The sequence below is a fragment of the Dromaius novaehollandiae genome, chromosome 12 (assembly GCF_036370855.1).
Source record: "Dromaius novaehollandiae isolate bDroNov1 chromosome 12, bDroNov1.hap1, whole genome shotgun sequence".
In the NCBI taxonomy this organism is placed as follows: Eukaryota; Metazoa; Chordata; class Aves; order Casuariiformes; family Dromaiidae; genus Dromaius; species Dromaius novaehollandiae.
The window spans coordinates 4517733-4544931 of record NC_088109.1 but is presented as its reverse complement, the minus strand read 5'-3'; the positions used below and the strand labels follow the sequence as shown (position 1 = coordinate 4544931).

The following is a 27199-nucleotide window of genomic DNA, read 5'->3' as shown; positions in this document are numbered from 1 at the left end:
TGCTGTACTTTGTGGTCCTATTTCGGACTGAAATCTCCTCTGAAATGACTCTTTTATGGAAAGCCAGGTAACCCATAGAAGTGTAGCCGGGCGGTAAGCTCTTCTAAAACAAACTGGTGCTGGCCTCCTTGTTTACAGAAAGCAGAGCTCTTAAGTCTACAAGTCCAGGTCAAACTTGACAAGTCTCATTCTGCAAATCCGTAGGCCATCTGTCCCCTTGGTAGATTCTCCCTCCTCTGCTGTGTTTACTTCCCTCTTTGCTCATCCACTTGCAGTGGGGGAGAGCGAGAGGCTATTTGTAAGGCTTCAAGAAGCTCAGTTTGGTGAGGCTTTTGTTCGTTGTCAGCCTCTGATAGTCAGGGCTTCCATTTTGCTTTTTCTCATTTTCTCATTTCCTCTTGAGAGGAATCCGTAAGTCTCTCCCTGTGCAAGTGCAATGGAGTGCGGAGACTGAGGAGTACACAGAGACTATGAAGACATTGCAAAATATTCTTGAGGTGTGTGGGGGTTTTGGGGGTTTGTTTGTTTGTTTGTTTTTATCGGAAGAGGTAAACTGGATAGTTTCTCCCTGGGTAGCTTAGGACAATAATGAACTTGAACCTGAGCAGTGGAGCTGATCTGTCGAAGTGAACCGAAGTACAACTGGGCCATGTTTCATGGTGAAGAAGAATAAATCCTAAGATACCAGCCATTGTTTTGAGTGTGCTAGCCTTAGCTGTCGGTGTGATGATTAAATTCAGCTTCTTATGATATCCTGCCAAAAGTGCTGGTATGGATACGCGATATAAAGCCTGTCTGATTTTGACTGTTACTTGCCCTAAGCCTAGAAATGCAGGCCACTGTATTACCACTAACATATCTGTAAGATGATACAATGAAGAAAATTAAATAACGAGGTATTCATAGTACAGAGATAGAATCATTCCAGTGTCTGTGCTTTGTGGTTAGAAGTTCCTGTATCCAAAATTGTCGTTAGAAAGTCTCTGATAGATTCCCCCCCTCCCACTCCAGTGTAGCACTTCTGCACTTGTTACACTTTTGCAGGTGCTTTTTTTGGATTAAAAATGAAAGTGTTCTTTTCATAATTTAACATGTGAGATGGGAGGGAAAATCTTAAGAGGTAGAAGAATAATGCTTGCTCTTATGCTATTTGATACATTACACGTAAGTGCCCTGCAAAATCATTCTTGGCATGTGCTTAGAGTAATTGGTAACAGTCGGCATGGACTGAATTTTAGGAGTCTCTGTATTTAAGTAAAGCTAAGAAATGAACTCTGCCTGCTTAGAGATCAATGGACAGAGAGGTTTTATGTTACGAAATGGTTAATGATGCCTGTAGTAGAAGCACAACAGTTGTGTAACGGTCTGCCTGCGCACAGCTAAGAGCACGTCTACGCGGCAGTCGGGAGGTGTGCTTGGATGCTTGCAGGCACAGCCGTACGTCGTTGCGTGGTCTGAGTAACAGTTGTACGAATACGTGCTCTTCAGGGCCCCCCGTTACGTGTTAACCACCAGAGCAACATTGCTGTGTTGCCCTTTGCTGTTATCTGTGCTGACTAGATCAGAGCCGGTGCGAGTCTGGCACACTGAAAGCCCTGTGCACTGCCCAGGGTGGGAACTGCCCCCTTCTGCTTGCCGGGCAGCCGTCCCTCAGCGCGCCGGGCCTGGCCTGACTGCTTTGTTCCCATGCTCTCCTTCCCTTCACCCCTGGCTCCAGGTGAAGTACTGTTCCAGCTAATGAGCAGCCATCTGTCCAGACTGCTCGCTCTCTCCCGCTTGCCTCCAGGGGCTTCAGTCGCTCCTCTTGGCTGCTCTGCTGCGGGGTGCGTTGGGGAGTGAGGGCTCCGAGGGCCACCGAAGCTTTGTACCTTGAGGATAGCTAATGTGATCTGCTTGGTTGCTCCAGACTCTGCTTTTCAGGTTTCCTTTGGCAGTTGTTGAACTAGTTTATGTTGGCCTTCAATTAGCACCTGGTTCTCCTTATCTTTAGTCCTCAGAAGAGGCTGGCCTGATTGCCCCTGGAGGGCCTCTACAGAAGGCTCAACCTTGAGGCTAATAGCGGTTAAACTCTCTCTACTGCTTCATCAGACTGGGAAATGTTTAACATGAATTAAGGAAGAGATGGTGATGAAAGCTGAAACTGTTGCAGGATTGGGACTTGGAGCAGGATCACAAATCACCTTTATTATTTAAGTTGAGGGAGTAAAAATAACGTAAAGGAATAACATAGGGGGCTGATCATCAGTAAAGCAAATATTACCAGTGGATGCTTCTGTTCGGGTGTCATGGGGAGGATGGAGCTGAATACTCCCCAGACTGAAAAAATAAATAGGACACAACATTTTTAACATAATTTCTCACCGAACATTTCTGAAGAGAAAAAAGACTCTTCTAAGCAAAGTGTGTGAAGATGAATGAAGAGAAATGTTGCAGAAACTGTTGTGCAGGTTGCTAGAAGTGATTTAAATAAGTTTTCTTTTGTGTGGGGGAAAAATTCTGTATTCTGCTGTGATGCCTGTAATAAGGCTCAGTATGTTATTTTTAAAAGGTGTCTACTGTAATGTGAGAAATACTCCATAAAAAAAAAAATCAGGTTGATCTTTCTTTTTATTTAAGCCTAAGTTGTAATCCTTCTGCCGATTTATGTGCTACAACTTCAATATAAATTATCTAGCTTTTACTCCTGGTGTGTAGTGGACACAACAGGAAGCCAGGATCTTGGTATGGAGAAAGGTATCCAGTGCAAACTTGACTCAAGTGAACTGTCACTGGATCGAGCTAACGGTATTTCCTCGTTGGGTTAATCGCCATTTCGGTACCTTCTGAAATGCAACTGCTAAAACATGTAGCAGTTGAATGAGTGCAGTTTAATTTGTCTGCCAGCGGGGACTTGGTTTATAAATAGCAATGTGGAAGTACTGTAAAACTGTCAGCTGTGAATAAAGTAGCTTTTTGTTTATGTGTGAGTTGCACTATAGCAATAATAGCAGCTGGGCAGTGTTTGCACTTTTCATTACCTCCTTGGGACCTCAGATGCCCTCTGTATTTTGGGTGTCATGTATTCAAACAGAAATGGATTGTCGTGGTCAGCTTCTGCTTTGGATTTTCAGGATTTCGGTTTTTGACTTCTCCTTTTCCATTTTTTAGCTTCCAAAAAATACTCACCACAAGCTTGTTATCATGGAAACTGTGTATGAATATAAGCAGAAAACATTTTCCTTACAACTTTTTCTACAAACTCAACATTTTCTGAAATCTACTTTGCATTTTGTTTTGCCATGCTGCGTGCAACGGTGCTCACGCCGGCAGTGTCGTGCTGGCAATAAATCAAGGATTGAAGGACCCGCAAGTAATCTGGGGCTTTGCTTCTAGCAGGGTAGTGTGACCAGGACATGAATTCAGTCAATTAGCTTCTCAAAGGAAATTTGATGCAGTGGTCCTTTTTCTCCCTTTTAAATGAAAAACCGAGTCTTGAGTTACTAGGTCGTCTTTTTAAATGGAAAAACCAAGATCCCCACTGATTTTCATTCTCTGTCTGGTTGGTTCCAGGCTAAGATCTGTCCTGTAAAGCCCTAGTACGCGTTCTGCCTGCTGTGTTCTTCCTTGATCGGCTTTGCTCCTGACCTCTGCAAGACAGCCACTGGGTATTAGCTTGGCTGGATACCGAACAGATGAAATCCTGTCTCCCCTGCACAGATGACAGAGCTCCTGCTGGCCTGGGGCACCTGAGATTTTACCTGGTGGCTCCCCGAGTTTGGGTCTGGCTCTCTGTGCTGCACTTCTTGTGCCTCAAAAGGAGTGGCAATAGAGAGGAAACCCCTCAAAATAATGCTAGTGCTGTAGGCAAGGGGAATATTCAAGCAAATCAAATTAGTTCTTTCAGGTAAAACTTGCCACAGATGTAGCAGTGATACCTTACACAACAGGAGTCTCTTCTGCCTTGTTGCGAGTTAGTAGCACTTTTGTGGTAGCAATAAGCTTTGAACTGTTGTTTGGAAAGCAAGGCACGTGTTACTGGCAAATCCCGTGATGCAAAGTCCTTTCTGACGTTGTTGACGTGTCATTTTGTGATGTGGCTGGGGGAAATGGCTTTGCGTAGTGTTTAATGCTCTGTGTGTAGCACATCTGTGTTTTCTCTTCATCCCCCACCATTTTCTTTCATTCCCAAAACCATTTTACAGGAGACTTCTGGTCACTCGAATGACCTTAGCCAAGCTATTTCCTCTCTTTGTGCTTTAGTTTCCCCAGCTGTAAAAAGGGGATGATGAGACCTGCCTTCTTTTGTCAAGCACTTAGAGATGTGCTTACAAAATGTGCTATTAAAAGGCTTTCTATGTATAACTTCTATACAAATAGCGGTGGTCCAAGTTTATTTGAATTACTTTATCAAAGTCCAAGGTTCTGAACATCCTTTGTTTTTAACAGAGGATGTTATTTATGAAGTAAAAATGCTCAAAATGTGGAACTATTGATTGTTGCTGATAGGTTTATGATATTAAAACATTAAATATAATCACTATCTATTATCAGTCATTCTGATGTTTTTGGAAGTTAGAAAGCAGTTTTGCATAGCTAGCTGCCTTGATTACCTCAAAGCTGCCTTGATTACCTCAAAGTGATCGATAAAAGGTTTTCAGCAGAGGCTTTTATTGCCAAGTGGTTAAAATGTTCTTCCTGTGTATCCTGTATATGATGATTTCAGCTCTAGGAGAAAGATGCAACAATCCTTTCTGAGGTAACTTAATTACACAGAAATATTTAGACTGCCAGTTTTGGTTTAATTCCCCTCCATCACCCAATTGCACTACCTCATACTGGGAGGATTTTCTTACTTGTCATCGTGCTTGTCAGGTAAGTTCTGCGTGTTGTAATTTCAACAAACCTACAGAATTCAGAAAGGGGAGAAAAGTGTGGGAAGCTCAGACAAATCAAAGCTAAAACTGGGAAGAACTACTCAAAACCTTTACCTCTTGTTAGCAAAAACACTTCTGAGGGTTTGATGGTTCAAAAACCGCGGTGTCTTATGAATGTGGAAGGACAGAACCTTACAAACAGCCCGTCGGAGAGGGAACGTAGAGCCCAATGCGAAAGCACTTAAGTGCTTATAATCGATGCCTGGCGCTGTGTTTGCAGGAGAGCTCGGCACCTGACATCTGCCATTACTGTTGACTGAAGTTGCCTGGGGCTGAGCCCAGCTAAGATGCTAATACTGGAGCATAGCCCTGAAATACCTCAAAATACTACCTGAATTTAGCAGTGATACTAGTCAGTCTGCATGCAGCGTGTCTTTGTGAGTGGTTCAGTGGCAGCTTTTTTATTTTGCAGACGGTTTCCATCCTGGAGCAGAGACTGACACTCACTGAAGACAAGCTGAAAGAATGTCTTGAGAATCAGCAGAAAATCATTCAGAACAAAGTGAACTGACTTTGTGAGAGAGAACTGAAGCTGAAGGTGCTTGGAGGTTTGAGGCTCGGTTGTTTGTGTTTTTAAGAGTGTGTGTGACTTGCTTTAATTATTTTGAGAGCAACCAATTTTTGATTGAAATGTACAGTTATTGTATCTGTAAATACAAAGCTTTGTTACTTTACTAAAATAAAAAGAGGATTTTATTCATAAGCATGGATAATGATTATGATCTCTTGCATTTTCCAGATACCGTAGTAGCCTGAGTATGTTATGAGGACTGTCTAGCAAACTTGCATCTCTTATGCCTTAGCTGCTGCGGATTGACTTTAAAAGTGTTTAAACATCTTGGAATTGCCAAGTGTTTCTTTCACATGGTAGTAGGCTTTTTGCTGAGGTGTATGCTGGCTATAGGTCACAGGCAAAGAGCTCCTGGGGGGATATTTTGTGATGTCCCAGAGTGGCTGGTGCCTGCAGAAGGTTCTGTCTCACCCAAGTCCCAAATGGTTGCTGGAGCATCTGACACAACAGTTTAGATATCAGATGATATTTGTGCAGAGACGCTGTTCCAATGGGTGGGATTTAACCCACTCCCTCATGCAGCGCATGGAAAACAATTTGCTGTGCTTGAGGCTGGAGGAGAAGCTCTAGCTAGTCAGATGCGGTGTGGATTCCAAGGGGTTTTTGCTTTGTCTTGGTCTGTTTTTTTTTAAATTAAAGGCAGGGGAGGGAAGAGAAAAAGGAGGTAACCAAAGAGCAGAACACTTGCGGCAATCCTAGAACTTCCTCCTTCTCACACTGGAATACCTTTAATTTTCAGTCATCTTGCAGATGTTTTCACAGTTGAATAGCTCATCACTTGCACCTACACTTTCCCCCTGCTCCCCCTGCTGCTCCTCCAAGACTCTCTTTCAGGGCTTTAGCAGGTGTTCAATATGGAGCTTCAAAAGAATTTGGACTTCTGGGAGATGCTGTTCTCCAACACCTCTTCTGCTAATGTGCGCTGGAGATCTCCTTTCTTGCAATAAACTGCATTGGCCAATATTAGCCACATTCCAGGAAAAATGGGCTGCAGGAACTTGGCCATCTCCAGCGTTAATGAAACGCTCCTCAATACGATCTTTCTGACCCCTTAAAAATGAGTTTACATCCATTCCTGCCTTTGGCTGTCACTTCTCATCTTTGCTCGTGTTCCAGACTCTCACAGCTTCCAAAGCCTCCTGTCTCCAGATGTGCCATGGGTGTTGTGGAAGCTTGACCGAGGTCTGGCTGGCGTTCTTGTTTCACGCAGGGCTTAGCCGATCTTAAGGCCAGCCGTGGTTTTTTGCACCTGTTTCTGTTGAAGGCTGTGCCTGTACTGTCTTAATCCTATTGAGAGCTGCCTAGTTCCATCCGGATGAGGCTGTTTGCATTCCCCTGCCACCACCAGAAAGTTTCTGATGCTCTTCCATTCTGGTACTTTCTACATGTCTAAGAACTTCTTCTTGGCATTGTCGCAATATTTCATTCTTTTTAATTTGCATAAAGCCAAGAGCATTCTCATTTCCAAGCTTATTTGGTTGATTATAAATTTGAATTTCTCTTTGCTCAACCACAGGCTGTTTGATGGCTGTTTCCAAGCTCTGAGTCTGATAAAATCATTATTTTCTCTTAGATTAAGCTAATGGAATCAATTCAGTGATATTCTTCGGTGCTCTTGCTATCAGCTTTCAGTGGCTTTCTGTGAGAGACTGACATCATTTTCATTGAAGTTCTACCTATGTCCTGATGCTGATGGGTAAGGAGAAGGGGAGTCAAAAGTATATAAGGCTTATTTACTGCTAGAAGGCGGCTGTTCCTACATTTGTCTGGTATGACTGAAGCAGTGACAAAAATGTGTTGCAAGAGCCTGATTTATTGGCTTGATCCCAAATGTTCTGGACTAGCCTTTAGGGCAGGATAGGGGTTTGGAAAATTTAAGTTATTTCAACATTCATCAATTTTTAAACTTGGTTTTTAAAAATAGCATTCTCCTCCTTTAATTTGTAATTTCTAATGTCTTGATGACCACAAAAGCAATTTGTGTATAGTATTTTATGGAGAATGCCAATAAAAATGATTTGGATGCATTTGATATAGACCCTTTTTCCGTTCAAGTGTTCTGAGCAAATCCATTTGAGAGATAATTGTGCTTCTAAAATAGATGAGAAGCTCAGGTGCTGAAAGGCAAGCTAGTGGAATGCAGGGAGAGTTGCTTTTCTGTAGTCAAGTTTTCCAAAGCATTCATTTGATCAATACAACATGTTTTTATAAAGATAACCTATAGTTTATGGGTGTGGGGAGTTGCAGGGGAGAGGGCAATCTAAGAAACCATATGATTTTGGTAGCAGGACAGATAACATAAAGGGAATCTCTTCTGACAATACTCTCGTCTCAATAGTTCCCTTGTCCCAAATCTCAGTAACTTGCTCTCTTTTCGTTTCCCTGCTCACCACCTCTTATCTGAAGAGGGGATAGCAGGACTTACCAAGGACCAGTACCTCTAAAAGGGGTGTATTACTAGAGACAGGCAATGTGTGGAGCATACAATAAACAACGTATGTAAACGTTGAGCAATACTCTTAAAAATCTGAGGAGCACAAATCCCATTGTCTTTCTTGTTCCTAGTTCCATGCTTAGTTTTATCCAGCAAGTGCCACATTCCTTGAGAGCTGAGGACAAAATAGGCTCCAGAGTGAGTTAAATCCACCTTTGCTTTTACGCTCATCATTTTCTTGACTTGGGAGTATCTGCAGTGACTGCGTTGTGAAGCTGTTAGCTCAGGGAGCGGTGGAATAGCTGAATGAGGAAGACTACTTCATATGTCTCTGCACTGAGGTTGCTTCTGTACAGTGTGAGGACAGCTCACCTTGAAAACTGCTGGTGATGAAATTTCTCCAGGAGGAGGCTACAAAGAGTTAAGGATTTTTGTTTTGGATCTCCAAGGCACACTTGAAGCCAAGTTCTTAAAAAAGTAGTTTAATTTGTTGCCATTACATTTGCCAGACGTATGACCTCACTAAACTTTTAGCAACAGTTCTTTGTGCCGAGATTGGCCCTTGGGGAAACTGGCTATGCCCGAAGGCTGCTGCAAATGGATTTTTGGCCGCTATGAGTACAGAGCATGTTAAACATAATCATGATCTGTGAAAAAGTAAGAATCTTCAAGCACTGCCCACTTTCCTTCCTGTCTGGGAGCTGGAATTGGACAGATACCACAGTTTAGCTCATAACTGAATAGGCAAAAACACAGAGCGCTGTGATATATTGACTGTTCTGGCCTGGATGCTAGATGGCCAGGAGAATCCTCTGTCACAGTGTCACAACTGGACATCTGTCTGCCAGTTAACTAGAAAATAAAATCCAGCTATGATCTAAGTTGTTGGGCTTAAACTAGCCAAGTTCCTGGTACAAGCCACTTACATAACGTCTTAAAAGATCTGCTCTTGAACCAAGTGTTTTTTGAAACATGAGTGAGTAGGCGGGGAGGGAAACGAATCATTCCGCAAAGGTTCGTCACTTATGACATGAAAGCAGAAGTATGTTTCTTCTCGTTGTTTTAGGAACGGTTGGTCTCCCCATGCAGTGCCAGCGCTTTTCAGATGGCATGATCTGATCAGCTGCTGTTGCGGGAGGGATATGTGATGGGAAGGAAGATTCTGTCATTGATGCTCATCCGTATATTTAACCTGGATTTAGTCTGCTGTAGAAAGTTTCATGTGTGCTGTAGGAAAGCTGTAGGATCTGTTTCCAGCACTGCAACAGAACTGCTATTGCCTGCAAACATCATTCTTTAGTCCTTCATTTGCCTTGTCAGTGGTATAAATTACTTCCTTTTGTGAGATTCAGCTTCTGTGGATGAACAGCTAATTAGAGATTTGAATGTTATGTGTCAGGGGAGAGGTCAGTTTGCCCCTAAAGTACAGCCCTGTAGCATCCTTTACTTCCTCTCTCTTTCCTTGTAGTACAGGGGCCGGTGCTGCTGGGGAATGTGTGCTGACCTCCTCTCTGCCATTCAGAATGAGTGACAGCTGTCATTAGGGCTTTCACCTGGAGGCTGCAGTCACCTGCTTACTGCACAAGAAAAAGGTACCAGTGCTCCTGTCCTCTTCCTGTCCCCCACCTGGAAGCCAGAAGCCTGCCAAAGGGCTTGCGTAACTGCTCCCACACCAGGGTATGTCCAAGTGACCTTGTTTCTAGGGGGGAAAAATCAAAACAAGTATTTGAAGTTAACTGGGATCACTTCTAAGCAAAGATCAGGAGTACATGCTTAGGCCAGCATGTTGGGAGAGGGTGTTATGGGTGATCTCTGATGGGGAATGAGCATCCTAAACAACTGAGGATGTTCTGGCAGAGAGTAACTCGTTGCCTGCTTAGCAGCAGCTGGAACAGGTTGAGTGACCACTGCCTGAGGCCACAGCACTATGAATTTGCAGTCTGCAAAGGCATCTTTCCCCAGAGATCACCCTTAGCTTTCTTTATACTCACTCCAGCCCTGCCTCCCTAATAACGCGATGCAGCTGGAAACCCACGGTTCTGTTGTCACAGAACAGTTAGGCTAAATCAGCATGGTGACCCAGTGCCAAAAACCTGTCACCTCAATTCTCCTTCACTGTTTCTGTTCCCTGCCGGCATCTTCCATGCAGCTAATAACTCGTTGCTGTGTCCCGGACACCTGTCAAGTTGAGGATAGGGTGGCAGTCTGCATGGCACAACAATCCTTTAGGCCGCAGGGATGGTTTTTCAGAAAATGTCCAACAAGTAGTGCATATAAAGGCTGATCCCGCTTACTCCAAGAGCTCGTGGCTGCATGGAGCATGCTGTTGATGGCAGCTGTTCTTTGAGTTGATGACTGAAAGGGTTAAGCTGAATAGTTGTCTGGATGGAGCTCTAGCATTGCTTCACTTCCCTTTTTACACTCCCTCTGTGAGTATTTTCTTAACAGCTGTCTGGGAGCTGTTCCATTCAGACTTCCCCTCCTGTGGGCCTATGAAAACACCCAGTCTGCTGTTTTCGGGAAAGTTTCCATTGTCACATTTGCACACCCCTGCTGCAAGGCCAAAGGCAGCCTTGGGTATGTTGGCCTGAAATAGATAGGTATTCCTTACGGAGGGGAAACTTCACTGCTCAGCTGAAATGGGCAGATCTTATGAGAGCCCCCCTCCCAGCTTGTGAGTGTGCTCAGCACCATGAGGTCCTCTGTGACAAGGACCTCCTTGTAATGTGAGCGGGGTAGGGGTCATTGCTTTTCCCTGTCTACGAATCCACTCGGCCACGTGTAGACACTAACGGCAGGAAAGGCAATGCCTGCCTGCTGTTGTGCTTGGTCCGTACAGCGCGACAGGCTGCTTTGTGCTAACCACAGGTAGCAGCAATGTGGTTTTCAACCTCTGAAAACCTAGGAAGATCCTTTTTCCTTCCTCCTTCCAGTTGTCCAGATTCTCTGGAAGGCTGTGGTTGTTTCAGAGGACTCTTGCTTTTGTCCTGGGGGGAGTTCATGTTGCTTTCTCTGTCAGTGTCTTCTGATGCAGAGCCTGCAGTTGGAGGAGATTCCCTTTGAGCATTGGACTCGTTAGATAAGAGCTTTCTCCAGGAGTTAGGGACAAAGAGTTCAGCTTTTGGCCCTGGTCTTTTGTGGGCATCGGACAGTTGAACCACGATAGAGGTTATTGTGCAGCTGTACAAGTTGCTGAATGCTGTTTTCCTGTGCTAAACAGGGCTGGAGCAGAAGTGGCCAACATGTTGCTGCTGAGGACTGGTGGTGCACGAGCCATCTTCTGATGGCAAGAGCTCCCCAGATGGGGAGCTGTCTGGCACAGCACTGTGTTCCCCCAGAGCTGGGCCCCTCTGAGACTCTCACAGTTCGGTGCAGGGAGCAAGGTAGTGTGCCAGCGTGCTGGGTTTCCCTCCTTGTCTGGGGGTCTGCTGGCTCCTGATATAGTCGGTTCCCCCTGGTTCAATCCCCAATTCTCATTGGAACTTTGGGAATGGGAGAGTAGTCTTTGGTTTTCCAGCTCTGCATCAGCTTTGCCTGTGGGTAGTTTCATCCCATCTTGAGTTCATCTGTGGTAGTGGTAGAGTTTAAGGAGAAATCCTTCACCAGAGAAGCTTCAAATTTAGTCAGTGCAGCAAGGTCAAGATGGTGTTCTGGTTCTGCTTTTGAGGTCTTAGGGAAACGCTGTACGAACAAGGAGAAGCTTTTCAAAGCAAGACTGTAGAAAGCTCCTTCTCCGCTTACTGTTCCTTCTGGTCTGCCACTGTTTGCATTTGGCTGCAAGGTAAAGTCCCTGTTAGGGTGGTGCTTTCTTATACGAAGTTGGAGGGAGGCAAACGGCTGGAGCAGAAATGGTAGCATTCTGTTGGGAATTGACTTACCCAAGGCTTCCGGTCCATGAGCCTTGCTGGGGAACGACAAGACCTGATTTCCATTACCGGCTGTGAGGCTACCCAGAAAACGTGTGCTCAAACCATTCTTTCAGCTCGCATAGTTCTGGTCAAAGGGCTCTCTGCTATTCTACTCGATAGCGTTCAACAGCAGCAATATTGTCGCTGGAAAGTGCCTGGCTAAATCAGAACCGTAGGATAGGGAGATGTACTGAAAGAAAAGCTCTCAGGATGGGCCCAATGGCAGAGACTAAAATCCTGCGTGCATGGTGTGATGGGGAGGAGTGATCTGACAGTGGTACAGCTGTGTTTGCGATGCAGCTGTTCTGTTCTTCAAGAATTTGGTCTTCAGTAAAATACTGTGACAAAATGCTACTAGTGCTTCCACACCTTCATGACTGTTGCTCTGTGAGAAATGCAGGCATCAGGCCTGCAGGTTTGTGGAGCAGGACCCCTCAAGATGATCTGTTTGAATACTGGTATACCAATGCGCTGTTAAGTAGATTAAGGAATTGTTTTAATGCCACTTGGCCTTTTGCTTAAGGATCAAGGCGCACCTGCTGGGTTATTATTTTGTAGATCCTGTTTGTTTCCTGAGAGAGATTATTTGACCTGTATATTTACGCAATGTGTTTCTTTCCTTTATTATTTATGAAATCAATGGATCTTAAAAAGGAACACTCTCTGCAAAGTGTCTGGAGCAAGGTGTGCTTGATGAGAATGGGAAAATGTGCCTGCTAGCAGGGCCTTTTACACCAGCCAAGTGTCTTTGCCTCGGAGAAGGAGAGGAGCTCTCCTGAACACAAAGGAGAGGTTTGTCCATGAAAACAGCATCTTGACAGTGTCTCAGGTTAGGTGGGGGAAAATCAGAAAATCTTGCCTGAGTACCTGCAAGTCACATAGTAGAGCAGTGGCAGGGGTAGGGGTATGTGCCATGGGATTGGTCTTCTAAATCTGGCAACCCCGGCAGGAGAGGGGAGGCAAGACCTAACCTGGGTGCTGTAGAGGACATTGAAAATTCTTTAGATACGTTAACCAAGGTGGCTGTGTTGGTGGTATTAGGCATACTTGTTTTGCTCTAAAGGATTGGAGGCAGTTCATAGGGCTGTTTAATCTGATTTTTTTGAGGGGAGGCCAGGTAGGTCTATGGCTTATGTGCAGCACCCTGCACAAGCTGTTACAAAGCCATCTCGTGTCTGTGCTAAGACTGTCCTGACTATCATCTTCTAATACACCTGCAGCAGCCCAGGCTTTTGACTGACAAGGTTACAGGTCCCTTTGATTCTAGGGCCCCAAACTGGCCCACAGCTTTCCAAGTTGTGACTTTGCCAAACTTTCCATGCAGACAGGAACAGTCAAGTACTCTGTGTAACAGAGCGGCAGCAAGCGGTCTCAGCTGGCACAGCCGTCAGTGATATACCTCACAACTGCATTTTGCAATAGGCTGCACTGGTGAAAGGCTCCCTAGATAGCCAGAAATGCCCCAGGTGCGGTCCAGGAGCATCCTGGCTTTGCGTCTTCTTTCTGCACTTGTGCAAGTTGGAGAAGGGACCTCAACCTTTGGCCTTGCTCTGGTGTGGTCATGGACTGGTGTCAGCAAAGAGCCAGCCGTTACCCATGCTTTCCTGGCTCCAGGGTTCAGTAGGCGACAGTCCAGCATTAACTTGCTTTCTTAAAGGAACCTAAACCACCAGAAGAACCAGCTTCTCAGCCAGCCAATGTAGAGCTGTCTTTTGATACCAGCTGGGGATGTGGATAGAGGCATGTTCTGCAAACATCAGAGCAGAGTAAGAGAAAGTGTTTGTTTATTCTCCCTTCTTTCTGTGTCTTTCCTCTTGCAAATGCATGCTCCCCTAGAGTCAAAGAGCAGCTAGTCTGTATCCCAGCAGGTTGCCTGCACGTCTGACGAGTCAAATGCTTCAGGAGCACAGATCCATGTGGAGTAAATCCTTGGAGAATGGCACAGATCCCGAAGGCGGGCTGGAGGGGCTGCGGGGGTCACTGTAGGAGGAGAGGAGAACCGTGGAGCAATCAGGCAGCAGGACCGAGGGGAGCTCGTGCCTAAACTGCTTCTTACTGCTACCAAGTCATGGGGTTTGTTAGTCTCTGGGCTAGCCCTCAGGCTGGGCTCTGGGATCTAGGTAACAAACTGCTCTGACCTATGAGTGGGTCAGCCCAGAGGGGGAATGAGGTGGGGAGAGGAGGGCCTGGGGCTGCAACCTGGTGGGGCATGCCTGAGGGTACTGAGGCAGGGGCACGTGTGGGCCTCGCTTCCCAGGGGGAAGGGGAGCGCGCCCGTGTTGCGATAGCTGCTTGTGGGGTCAGGAGCAAGCGCTTGGGTGGATCCCTGGGTCCTGGCTGTTCCCCTCTGTGGGGTTGCTCTGTGACAGCATCTCCAGGCAGAGCGAGAGCCACTGAGGTTTGTGGCAACGACCCCTCTGGCACATGCACTACCCAGAAATGATTACCTGCTTGGAGTTATCTCCATCACCTCCCCAGTGCTGTGAAAGGCCGCAGCCGGCAGCCAAGTTCAACGTTCTCTAATTCAGCAATGGTTTTGCTGTTCCCAGGCTGTGGGCGAGGGTCTGGCCACAGCAACTGGCTCTGCAGGGCTCTGGTGTGGGCCCAGCAGACAGCGCAGCTGTGGCTGTTTTAGTACCTCTGCCAATTTGTTGCCCCAAGCAACTGCCTGCTTTGCCTAAGCCTAGAACCAACTTTGCCACTCACTTACTAACAAATTAAAAGATGTTTTAATCTAGTGAAACTTGCTTGAGTGAGATCTAGAGCTTGAGATTAGTGCTGAGTCCTTCCCTGCAAAAGGAATAGGTCCACTTGCTTCAGTTCAAGAAACAAAGTGGGCAAGTCTCTGGTTCTGCTCCCTTTCCCTTTTCTACCATTCTGATACTGATGAGCCTATTCTTTTCCCTGTGGCCAGGGGATTTTGCTGCACTCCCTGCCCCTTTGCTGTGACTAGTTTGCTCAGCGTGCGGTTCAGCAGCATGTTTCAGAGGTTACATTCTTTGCTGCAATTACCCCTCTGTCCTGCCTCTCATTACTGTGCTTCCTTTGTTGCCAGGTCTTGGAGGAGAAGCAAAGATTAAAGAGAGCAGCAATGATTATATTTAATAGCAAAGAAAATTGGCACAGTGATTGGGGGCTGTTTTCCTTCCCTCTCTCCCACCTATTAAAGCTCTGAGGGAACTTTGAAATGGCATGCGGTCATCTCACCAGGACCGTGCCGCGCTCCGCCATGGGAGTAGTGGGGAGTGGAGAGCCAGCGCCATGTTCTACGTGCATTTGTGCCGGCTGGACTTTCCAGCCTGGCCCCAGTGGTCAGGAAAGTAGGGGTTTTTCCCTTCTTTTAAGTAGAAAGCCCCTTTGCCCACTTCTGCAAGTGAGTGTGTTGCCCTGGCGCCAGCATTCTGGCTACTTAGTGAATTGGGAGGGAGGGTCAGGCTAGCTGTAAAACACTTGGATGCCTTTTAGATGTAAATATCTTGGTAATTTACTATGATGGCAAAGGAGCTGCAGAAGGTGGATGACTGCTAAATGAGGGTCTGCTAAAGCCATCTTTCCTTGATCCACCATGGCACTGCACAGACTTGCTTAAAAAGCTGCTGGGTAAGCTGCCCCTCATCCTGCAACGAGCTGCTCTGGTATTGCCCTGGGACCCAAAGCTTTGGGATAGGCACTGCAGCTGCAATGCTACTGCTGCTCAGGTTACTTGGGAAAAGCTCATACCTACAGCCTGCCTACACGGGTGGCCCACAGCCCACAGAGATCACCCTGTCCCACAAGAATTAGTGACCCCCCGGAGAATGTCTGCACTTGCTCCAGGCTCCATTGCCCTTTCTCTTGCACTGGGCAGCTGATCAGCAACAGGTTGTTAAGGGTGGAGAGATTGTTTTCAGCCTGTCTTCGAGCGGAAAGGTGCTGCTTTCATTTTGGACTTGGACAGGGAGATGTGTGTGTCTAACCACCTCTCTTTTTTCCCTCCCAACATGTATCTGCTATTTTAATAGGAGGTGGTACCTTAGCTCTCTAGACCGTCACAGCCACATCACTCTAACTTTGATTGCATTTGAATGTCTCAAAGAATCAAAGCACACTAGATGTATGAGAGACCTGGCTGGGGCAGATATCTGTGGGTGTCCTTCTTGTCCAGCATGCTGTCTTGGGAAGTGCAGAAATGCCAGTCGATATCTCCACTGCAGACACTGTAAAAGCTTCGTCCCACCTGGAAGATCAATTTGAAATGGATCCTGTGGTGTGTCAGGTGTTGTCCAGAGAGCTTGACAGTGGAAAGAACAGTGACTGTGGTACCGTTGGTCAAGCCAGTGCGTCTGTTTTTGGTAGAGCGGCTGATGAGGCCACCGGTGCAGTGAAATCATAAACCCCAGAGGTAAGTGCGTACTGTGGCCTTGGCAGGAACCTCTTTAAAAGCATGAATGTGATTCTTATTCCAGTATTTATTTAATGTGCCCTCCCCTCCCTGAGCCAGACTGTGATTTGCCCACGGGGACAACTATGCTAGGACTTAGTCCTTTCCCTTGCTGTCCAGCAAGACTCCATCCAAGGGAATTGCTGGTCTCCGTTTCCCCCAACAGACCAGGCAGGGGTAGGAAAGAGTGAGTTAGCCTGCAGAAGAAGGCTTGTTGACCAGCAGACTTCCAGCATCAAGCTTTTCTAGGTGACAGCTAACAGAAGGCTACATGTTGGAGATGTGGGATGCTTTTCCTTCCCTTTTCCTCATTCCAATGCAGGAAACTTCTCTGGAGAATCCAAACAATGTGTTTGGAGAGCTCCAGCATGCTGAGCAGGGGCTCAGTGCCACAGCAGTACTTGGTGGCCTGCAGGTTTCCCCTCTGCCAGGCTTCGGCACATAAACCCTCTAGAAATTTCTCAGCAGTCAGACTGCAGCACTTACATGCCCTACGCGTGGTTGTTTCCTGACCTGGGAGGAGTCAGCAGGGAAAGAGACCAATGCAGAGAACAAGATCTAATATGGAGCCGATGACCTACAATGGAGTTTCATCAGGTGAGAGGCAAAATTATAAATGCTTCAAATCCACAAAGCTAATTATTGAGCAAAACATAAAATGTGCGTGGGGGTGCAGCTTCCCCTGTGGGCTTGGAAAGCATCCCAGGGCAATCAAAAGCATCTTAGGGACCATGTCCTTGCTCTGCCCCCTGGGTTTTTTTATTCTCAGGATACTTGATTCCTTTCCCCCCCCCCCCCCGCCCCCCACCAAGGATGCTTTCAGGCCCAAGTCTGGTGGCTTTGGGAATGCGCAGAGTGGCTGGGTCCGGTGAGTTGAGTCAAGGACAAGGCAGGTTGGGGTACATGCAGGGAGGAGACAGCAGCGAGGCACTGGTGTGCACGGGTTGGGCAGGGAGTGGAGCTTGAGGCTTTTTAGCTCTGGAGCACTGTAGGCAAGCGGGGGACAGATTAAAGCTTCCCACCAATATTTGTGGGTTTGGTTTTAATTTATCAGTTGTAAATAGAAGCCAAAGTAACCAACCATTGTTTAAATGCTCAGCTGGCCAGCCAGAGTGAGGCAACCTATGGCTGAAGGGGATCCAGGCATTCGGCAGCCCAGAAATGTGTCAAATGGCATGAGTGGTCTGCGATGGGGAGAAGGGAACGAAAAAGTAGGGCATTGGTAGGAGAGCTTGGGCCTGCAAAGTGCGGTGTTTGTCCCTGGCGTGAGCTGGGCCTTTTAACTGGAGTTGTACTTGCTCACGCTTATCTTTGCACTAGGGACTGCGCAAATCTGAAATGGAAGGTGGCAGGAACTCCAGAGAAATCACCGTCTGCCTCAGTGCAGGAGACAAATAGATTGGCCAGCAGAGGCAGGGAAGAAGGCAGTGGATAACCCTGTTTCAAAGGTTGGTCCTTGGAGAACAGCAGGTTCCTTGTCTGAGTGCTGAAGCGATGGCTCAATTACAGCATGCTAGAGGCTGTATCAAATTTTCCACCACCCTGAACCGAACACAGTTCACTGCAGGCAGCTTCCCTCAGCCTTTGCAACCAGAGTGCAAGCTTTTGACTGTTTGAATCGTATCAGCCCAACTGTATTACCTGGTAATGGTCTGTGGCATATTTATCTGTCTGATGTGACGGTCTGTAACCTACCTTCACCCTATCAGCACCAGGGCCCTGAAAACCTGCAGTCTGGACAGGCCAGTGTGAGACTTTTCTGCAGGGAGGAGAAATATCGGGTCTGGGATGCATCTCCTCCCCAGGTGTCTTTGCTTTTCACAAGGAAGGAACTGCCCCAGGGCTTTCAGTGAGTTGGGTTTTTGGATCGGAGAGAGTTGTAGCTAGCACAGCTCACCTGCCAGGCTGTGCCGCAGAGCTGGACTGCAAGGCAGGTTAGCCCAGGCCAAGGGCCCTGACTTGTTGGTTCCTGTGGTCCTCCAGGAAGTCCCAGGGCTCCTCTGGTTAGCCCTGGCTCTCTGGCAACTGTGTAGGGTGTGTGTGGTACCTGGTTGGCCTGGCAGAGCTGCCCTGCTTCCTCCAAGCTGACTTCAGGGCTGAGTGGCCTAGCCTTGCCCCGTTAGTTGGAGCTGAAAGACGATGGGCAAACAGAGCTCCTGGTCTTTTTTGGCTCCTTTCTGTTGCATGAAGTCTGAGAGTGTTGTTCCACACTGCAGCTCCTGAGTGGGTCAGTTGATGTGGCTGTGAAATGCAGTGGCTGTATGAGGTGTCTTGGCTGAGCCAGCCCTTGGAAAGGCTTAGAGACCATTTGCAGTGTAGTTGCACTGAAAAGCAGATAGGCAATTCACCAGAATGTGGTGCTAAAAGAGATGAGGAGTCACAAGACCTGAGTCAGGAAGAGATTTTTAGGCAATTTAATGAGTTTGGGTTTTTTTAAATTTCAATTTAGTTCTGCTAGTGACATAGAGCTCTGAAATGTAACAAATGGCTGGGTTAGGGGCTTTGCTGGATGTTCTCCATGCTGACGTGGAGAACAATGTCTTGTGACGTTCTTTTGGTTATGTCACAAGAGAGTCACTAGAGTAAATCTTTAAGTTAGAAATCACACTGAGTTATTCAAGAGAGAGCAGCCTCTGTATTCCTAAAGTAAAAAACAATCAAAAATAAAATGGAATATATGCTCTGCTCTCTATGCTGTATTTCCCGATCATAAGGAAGCCAGAAAAAGGGGTGGGAGAGAGAGAGATGAGGTACCTGACTTTGCAGATTCCTTTGCTGCTTGTCTCTGATTATACTTGCTATCTTTCATTCTTGCTTTGGAAGAATTTGTTGTATGCACCTGACTCTATTCGGAAATACTGGGAGCCAGGGGAAGAGCCACATGATGCTCTTAGCTCTGGGTGTTGCACAAGTCCTGTTGCATGTTGTGTAGTACATCTGGCAGCTGGGTGTGCCTCTTTCACTGCCATTTGACTTTCTTCTCATTCATGTATTTTTAAAGTCTCTAAATAGGCTGGAAATGTTGTCTCTGTATCATTTTAAGGCAAATGAAGCTCGTGTGTCTTCTGTCCCAGGTATACTGGATGCGAAATGGCTTGGGATGCAAGATTTCAGTCTCGAATTAGGGGTTCGGCCAAGTTTCCCCTACCTATTATTCCTCTATTTATTAATCCTGCTTTGTATTGATGCATTGGGCCAAGATGCCAGTCCTGCCAGTCCTCTTTAAGGCTCCTAGGAGGCTCTAGGTTTGCAGCCTTGGAGGCATCTCTCCCCACTGTTCATTCCTAGGTTGGGTGGAGATGTTAGCTGTGAATCCTAGGACAGGAGGGCAGAGAGGTCTCCATGGTTTTTGAATAATTCTCGATAGCCTTGGCTAGAGCATGGCCTTTTGGTGCCTGAGTCATCTAACAGCAGGAGCTGCACTTTGACATTAGTATTTGGGGTTTTTCCTCCAGTGCTGGATGCATTTCTTTGCGGTGTTTGGCCATCAGTGGGATTGCTCGATTGTTCTCTCCAACTCTGAATCTCCCAGTCACTCCTTAACAGACTACAGCCCCGCTTCTCTTTCATTTCAGCTACTCAGCCACAAAATGCATGCTCATTCTCCAAGTGCTCTTGGACAGCCCTTTCTGGACCTGTACAGACCACCTGAAGATCGTGCTCCCTCTACCTCCTCCAGGGAGTTTCTGCTGCCAGAGGAGAGCATATGAGCGTCAGGGTACAGTCACTGCTGTGTCGTCTACACTGTCTTCACTCATGTGGGGTTAAATTGACCCCTCTGATCCTGCACAGAGCTGAGGGAGGCATGCACAGGTGTGGAGGCTGAGCAGTGAGGATGGGTTCCTCACCTGAGAAGACAGGTAGTGTATCTTCAGGGACCCTAATTATTTACAAAATGGAATTTTGTTTTCCTGTCTTTGTTTCATGGCTTCTTCAGACACCTTGATGTGTGCCCTCTATCAGCCACACATATTTTTAGGACCCCTTTGGCTTTTTCCCACTCGCATCCTGGTTTCATCCATTGGGAAATTTTACATTGTTTAAGTATTTCACTTAAGGTTTTTATTCTTCTTGTTCTCACTTTCATCCTCTAATGAAATTGTCCTTAAAAAGGCTTACATTGATTCAGCTGAAGTGAATTCTGTGGCGCATTCTAAGCAAGCTACAATCCATCGAAGTCGATCTGCACCAGTTTAACTAATAAATCAGCTGAAATTTCTGATGTAAGTTAAAAATAGCCCCTGTGTGTAGTGCAAGCACTAAGTCTAAACCAAAGGGTTTTTACAGCAAGGGATTTAACCTCTTGTTTTCCCTTCCCGGTGGTGCAGAGCGTGCAGTGAACTCCCAGCTGGCTGCCTGGAAAGTTTACCTCACTGAGTGGAGATCAGGTACATATATGGCAATCGTGCAGGGCTGGGGCTGGGGCTGGGGCTGGGCGACATGGGAGGCCCCTTCGAAGGTTATAGCTATGATGAGGGGTCCAAATGTAAAACACGGTGCAGAAAGACAGCAGTGAAATTTCTTTTGACTCGATGCAGTATCTTTGCAATCATTTACGGGACTGTTGTGCTAGAAAAGCTTGAATGCCTTTTTTCCTCTGAGTCACGGCACTGATTTCTTCTTTTGCCTGAATCTTTTCTTTCCTTGAATTTACATCCTGGCAGGAAATAAAGTTGCTTCGTATCCTTGCAAGACAAGTCGTATGTTGTCCCTGAGGCTGGTAGTGTTCAGATGGGTCCTGTTGTGTGGAGAGGCTGGTTGCAGTTCAGTGTGAAGTGTGGGAGATACATTATGTTTCCAGGAGGCCTTTTTGGGGATTGTTTTTAATTTTATGCTCCTTGTCCTCTTGCTGTGCGGGGGTGAAGTCCATAAGCCAGTATAGCCGATTGATGTGACAGCATGTGTGTGTCTCAGAGCGATGGCATGTGATTGAAAAGTTCTCACCACTCTTTAGTGCAACAACCAGGTAAAGCCAAAAAACAGTTCTGGGAAACAGCAGTCAGACAGTTGATCGGCTGATGGGATCCTTGCACGAGAGAAGGGAAATTGTGTGGTGAAACACTCTAGAAAGTGTGGACTTCAGACTGGGGGGCAGAGCAGGAATGCAGGGTGAGACCTGTGGCGGAGAGCCACAGCTGTGTATGACTGGGCTGTTTGCAGAGCTGCGGGGGTTTGGGTTCCAGTTGGAATACCAGTCTTGCTGCAGGAAAGTGCTTCCGCTAGGGACCAAGTCTGTTGTGTTGTTGCTGTTCCTTCAGCAAAACAATTGTGAGGGTTAGCTATGTTTTACCAGAAACCCCCTGTGAGCAAGGGAAAGAGGAATGCTAAGAAAAGCAATGGCCATGAAACTTTAAGAGAGGAAGCATGGTCATAGTCCACCTAACAGCTGGCAGCCCAGCAGAGTCTCCGATTTTGTCCGAGGGCCCAACTCAGTCAGGTTTCTGAGTCTGCTCCTACTCTAGTGCGCTGTGGCCTCTGCTAAGAACCGAATCTGGCTCAATCATGTTATCAGAACTGTGCGCTCTGTTTCTCACATCCTGGCATTCATGAGCTTGTTGCAGGTGCCCTGGCTGAGATCCTTGCCTAGAGGCTTAACCCTGGTAGATGGGTGCAGGGCAATCAGTGTGTGGAGGAGGGAGACGTTTGTTAGGAGCCATTGCGGACACACGAGCACCCCAGCTTTCTAGATCTGCTCACTGGCATCAGGGTCATCCTTGCCTCTTCTACAGATGTGAGGGGTAAATCTCTCTTTCTTATCTTTGTTGTACTAATGGATGAGGACTTCTTATCCTTTCTAGGTGGGCTTTGTCTGTTAGAGTCCTGTGGAGGAAGGGTCTGTTTGTTGGCTGGGAATGGAGTCAGTTCCTAGCATTCGCCTGTGCAAAAGGCTTTGGAGGCCAGTCTCATGAGCTGGACCTGACAAAACAGGGCTGGAGGGAAGAACACACATCACTTTCGCGTGCTGGAATATTGTTCTCACCAGTGAGTCTGGGTTATGGCTCTCTTTCCACCTATCCGAGAAAATCTTGGACAGTGCTGGAAATGGTCCTTTCCTCTAGCTGGGGATTCTTCACAGATCTGCACGCACACCTCTTTTCCGGTAGGTTTCTCAGCCCTACTGTCTGATGAAGAGCATCACGTAGACAGCATGTCATGTAATCACAGCATTGTGCAAGCATCTTTGAGATCTTTGTCAGAGCCCTGTGAGATGAGAGAGATAATACTTTAACCACCCCCCACGGACAGCAATCCTGACTCACTGGAAGGCGGAGTGACTTGCTTAAGACTGTGTAACCAAGGTCTGTCCACATGTGGTCATGCTGCATCTCCAGCTTGCATGCAGAGACCCAGGTTTGCTTTAAACTGGCTGGCTAGCTTGCCGCTGGTGCTGGAATTGCAGCATGGCTGGACCATCCAGCTGTTTTGCCGCTGTCTCAGATGGCTTTTGCAGCCTCTGTGGAGCTCTGCGCTTTTGCAGCTACAATATCTGAGCTAGCTAGAGGCTGAGCCAAAATCAGCACCTGTGTTCTTATTTCTTTTGGCTAGGCCATCCGACACATCCCTTGTGGCTTTGCCTTCTGGAAGGCGCCCCAGTGTTTGGGCGCTGGATGGAGAAACGGTGCTGCAGGGAGAGTTTGGTTTGGCTCTGCACTTCGTGCCTTGAATTGAGCTGAGCCCTGAAGAGCTAAACCTTTTTCTCCCATAGAAAGGGACAGGGATAGTATTTCTATTAATGGGGTGGTGTGAAAATCAAATCCAAGTGAGCAGAACCTGCTGAGCTGAGGTAATGCTGAAGGCCTGCAGCTGTCAGAAAGCTGCAAGAAGTCCATGCTGTGGTGATGTTCCCATCTTCACTAACACAGTCCAGGAGGAACGAATGAATGTTAAAATGGGGGTTGCTCTGAGGGTGAGCCAGTCTCCTTGAAGACTTCAGAACAATGTCCTGAAGACAGGTTCCCGCAGTCACCCGCATCCCTCACCAGTGTCCTTGTTTGGCGGAGGAAATAGTTCATGGCCATGTTGAAACATGTTTGGTTGGGCCATAATCCAAGTGCAGAGCTGCATGTGCTGTTTGATTTCCTGTGCACCTTATGGCTCATCTCTCAGCTGCTTTCTCAAGAGGCTTTCCTGTCTCCCACACTGAACCTCCTCCCTTATTGACTCTCTGCAATCTGGTTTCTACACTCGGATCTTATGACTTGTTCCTTCCCTCCTTTTCTCCCAAGGGTTTGATATTGCCTAATGGCTTCACTAGAGATCTCTGAGAAGGGATGGATCCACCTCTCTCCTTTGTCCTACATGAAAACAGCTTCCCTCTCATTCCCTCTCCTTTCATGTGCAACATGACTGGTTTTCTCAGTGGTATTCCCTGAGAGTAGGATAGATTTTTGAATCTTTTGGTCATGGTCAGACTGTTTGAGATCTCTCTATGGCGCTTTTCTGGTTTTGTTTCCTGCGCATCACAGAAGTTTGCTCTCTTTCATCCAAGGAGTGAAGGCCTTTTCCCTGCCAAATGCTGTGCTGAGTGACTCACCAGGCATGTGCCCCTTCTTGAAATCAATTTTCTTGACTAACCTCAGAGATGCTCGTGATTTGCTAATGAGATTTGTTCCTGATAGCCATCCCTTTCCTTGAGCATTTGTAAGTAGGGAATGGACTACTGATACCACTTTGAGAACTGGTTCCTCAGCGCTCCTGGCTGCAAGCTTTAGGCACAAATCACAAACTTAAATATCCCTTCCCAGCCTTTTATCACTCTCTCTCAGGCTGTCAATCCTGAAAATCCCTGGTCATTGCCCTTCTTCCACACATCTCCCTTCCCACCATTCCTGTCTCTATTCCACCCATTGATTATGTTCAGCCAAACCCAGTGAGACTGAGCCACCCCAAGCAGGTAACAAGTGACTGGATGAGGGGCAGGCAACAAGGTCGCATACAACCAGTACAATCTATCTTAGTTACTTAGGTTGTCAGGGAGAAGACAGTGTCTCTCAATCTAGCCTAGCTCAGGTAGCAGCACGGAGGAGATACCTGCTAACAGGGTAAGGATTTATGCAAGGGTACCATGCAGGGGTTGCTGTACGGACATGGACTTTTTTCCCCTTCTCCACCCTTCCTTCCTTCCTTGAAAAAGGGAAGGTGGACAGGCCTTTTTCTGGGTCAAGACAAAAAAGAATAAGGCCTTGTAGAAATGGACCCAATCATGATCTATTTTGAACCCTGATGGGGTTCTTTCTACCTTCAGATTCAGCAGCAGAATGAGAGAGGCTCCAAAAGCACTGCGTGAGAAACTGATGTAGGTGTGTTTGGTAAATGCCTGGTGTGGTTTCCTCTCACACTGTGTCTGCGCAGTACAGTGTTTTGAAGGGGACTCGTGTGCTGCTGTTAAACAGTGTGCAAATATGCATTTTTTAAAACTTGCTGATGGTCAGAGCTCTGCCACGCAGTGTGCTGCCTGGTAATGTGCAGTAGTAAATCACCTTTCAAACCTGACACACCTAGCTTGTACTGACAAGTACGTGCTTGATAGGATCAGCCCTGGTTATTCATGTTACGCCTCTGGCCCTGAGTTGCACGAAGTGGATTGCTCAGGCAGTGTTACTTCCTCTCTAATATGTTTGGGACAACACCCAAACTTTCACCATTTCTCAGGGTTGGCACAGGACATGAGAAGAGTCCACTGCAATCGGCAAGGAGAGGGAGCCAAGAGGTCAGGCTCTCCAGCCGGACCTGCGGTGTGTCTGCGACCCCCAGCTGGCCACCGTGAAGCGGAGGGATTGAGGAGGTGCCTTTAATCGTTTGAGGACTGCAGAATGTTCAGCGCTTCCCCTCCGTCTGTGTCTGTGATGTTGACCTGCTAAACTGGCAACTTAGTTCCCCCCAGGGCCTGTATCACTGTGTCAGGCACAGAGCTGGAAGGAAACCGGGGAGGTCAGTGCATTCGCTCCCACTGCGGGGAAGAATTAGTTCACTAAACCATCCCCAAGACAATAAGCTGCAGATCAAGGGCAGATTAAGTCAGTTAAGTGGTGTGCACACGCGTGCACTTCACAGTGCAGCACTCCTTTTGGTTCATGCTTTGAACATGGTGCTAGGAGTCCGCGGGCCTCTGCAAAAAGCAACCGTGTCCAGAGGGATGGATCCCCTCTCAGCGCTGGGCCCCGCGTTAGTCTGGGGCCTCTGGTGCCATGGCTCTGGGGCGGTGGGGCCCTTCGGGGCAGAGCGGTAGCAGTGCTCTCATGGTCTCTGATCAGGTTGGTGCATTGATTGTGGAGACAGATTAGACTTCATGGAGTTGGGAGGCATGACTGCAACATGATTATACCTTCTCTTATCTAAATGCTGTCTCTTATCTAAATGTCCTCAATTGTGTCTTCTGTAACAAGAGCTTCAGGGTTTGAGTAGAAATGAGTTTACCAGCTGGCTGCTGTGGTGTGAATAGGTGAGCAACAGACAGCTGGCTGGGTAGAAAAGCTTACAAATACTTGTCTTTGGTGCATGATGTTTCTGGAAAGCTTCTGGACCTGCTGATTTCACCACTTAATTTCCCCTGGACCCTGTGGTTGTGGTCTTTGTGTACTCCTAAGGCCCCAGTGGTATTTGCTTTGTTTCACACCAGGGAACAGAAAATGGCAGTGAGAATATGGTAAATGAAGGGAAAGGAGTGTGGCCCTTCAGCTTTGCCCTGGTTTTCTGGAAGAGAGCTCTGCAGCATTTAGCAAATGCTTACTCCACTGGTCTAAGCTGAAGGAGCCAGTGTCCTTGGGAGTAGTGCTCTGTGGGCTGTGGTAGCATAAGCCCTATCAGGTACAAAGATAGGTCAAAATGAAACAGTCGTTGATAGCTCTTACACAGTTGAGAAATGTAGGTAGAGCTAACGATATCCTGAAAGAGCAGGTTTAAGTTGCTATATTCATGCTGAGCATACGGGAATCAGAGCAGAGGGTAACAGGAATTTTTCCTGACTGCCTTACTGGCTCGATCCTTGAGGGTCCGTTCTTTACATGCTCATGTTGTATCCTGGCAGTAGGATACTTGCACTTCACTGCACTGTTACTGCTGGCTCCTGGTCGTACGCAGGAAACGAAGGGCCAGCCCTGTAAGATTAGTTACAGGCAGTGAACAAAGATGACAGTTCTTGGAAATGCGTGATATCCATTGTAGGGTGCAAATGAAATGCCCTTTCATCAGGAAAGTGCCCAAAGAGGTGTTAAAGTTCAGGTTACGCACAAAAATTTCCCTCTGTGCTGGACCCAGGCAGGTCGTGAACAGCGCAGAGCTACACAGGCAGCAGGGCAAAGAAGAGGTAGCATCTTGGTGGAAATAGTTACGATATTGCATTCCCCAATTAGTTGTCTCTTCTAATTTCCCCTAAACTTTGACATGGGCAGACAGAGGAGGGTTTGTAGCACTGTGAAACTTTTACAGTAACAATTGCCTTCATTTTCCAGCTGACTGCACACTGATCTGGTTGAAATTTTGGGGGGCTGGAGGGATAATCAGTCATCTTTAGCGCAATTTAATTTTGAAATCTAAGTGTAAGGCATAATACACATGATCTGAATCTAATTGTTCTTTTAACGGCAATTCTGATCTCCCTTCTTTATGTTACAGCTGACTTTTTCATACACTCAGAGAGGCATATTGTGGAGGATGCTCCAAGCAGCAGTTTTCTTATTGACAGTGTGGCGGACATCCTTCGTTGTACAGTGTACAAAGGGGCACACAGCTCTTTATCTTAAGGTTTGCCATAAGCTCTAAACTTCACTCTATGTATTGCTGTCTTTCCTATTGGTTATTTTTGTCCTTAGCTTTCCAAAAAGGCAAAATGTTGTTGTTGTTGAAACCTCATAGAAAACTTCCCACTGGATAGCATTGGGAAAAAATTTCATTTCCAAAGGTGGAAATTTTGGACGGGTGCGTGTGAGTGCTTTAGTGGGAGTAGTTCTGTAA

At 46.9% G+C, this 27199-nt stretch overlaps 1 protein-coding gene and 1 long non-coding RNA gene across 6 annotated transcripts in view; both read left to right on the top strand.

Moving 5' to 3' along the window:
- POC1A (POC1 centriolar protein A) overlaps positions 1–27199 on the top strand; it is a 133651-nt gene that overhangs the window by 56820 nt on the left and 49632 nt on the right. For 4 of the 5 annotated variants that reach the window (XM_026106547.2, XM_026106544.2, XM_064518709.1 and 1 more), the window contains one exon: positions 5326–5616. The exons of the other annotated variant lie outside the window; for it this stretch is intronic. In XM_026106547.2, coding sequence (XP_025962332.1) covers positions 5326–5424 — 99 coding nt within the window. In that variant the 3' untranslated portion in view covers positions 5425–5616. Of the gene's footprint in view, positions 1–5325; positions 5617–27199 lie in introns of those variants that run through there. 5 annotated transcript variants of the gene reach the window in all.
- LOC135329584 (uncharacterized) lies at positions 13318–20469 on the top strand. Its single transcript, XR_010391144.1, has 6 exons — positions 13318–13592; positions 16020–16207; positions 16569–16843; positions 17567–17694; positions 19822–20106; positions 20360–20469. It is a non-coding gene; the product is annotated as an uncharacterized LOC135329584 (long non-coding RNA).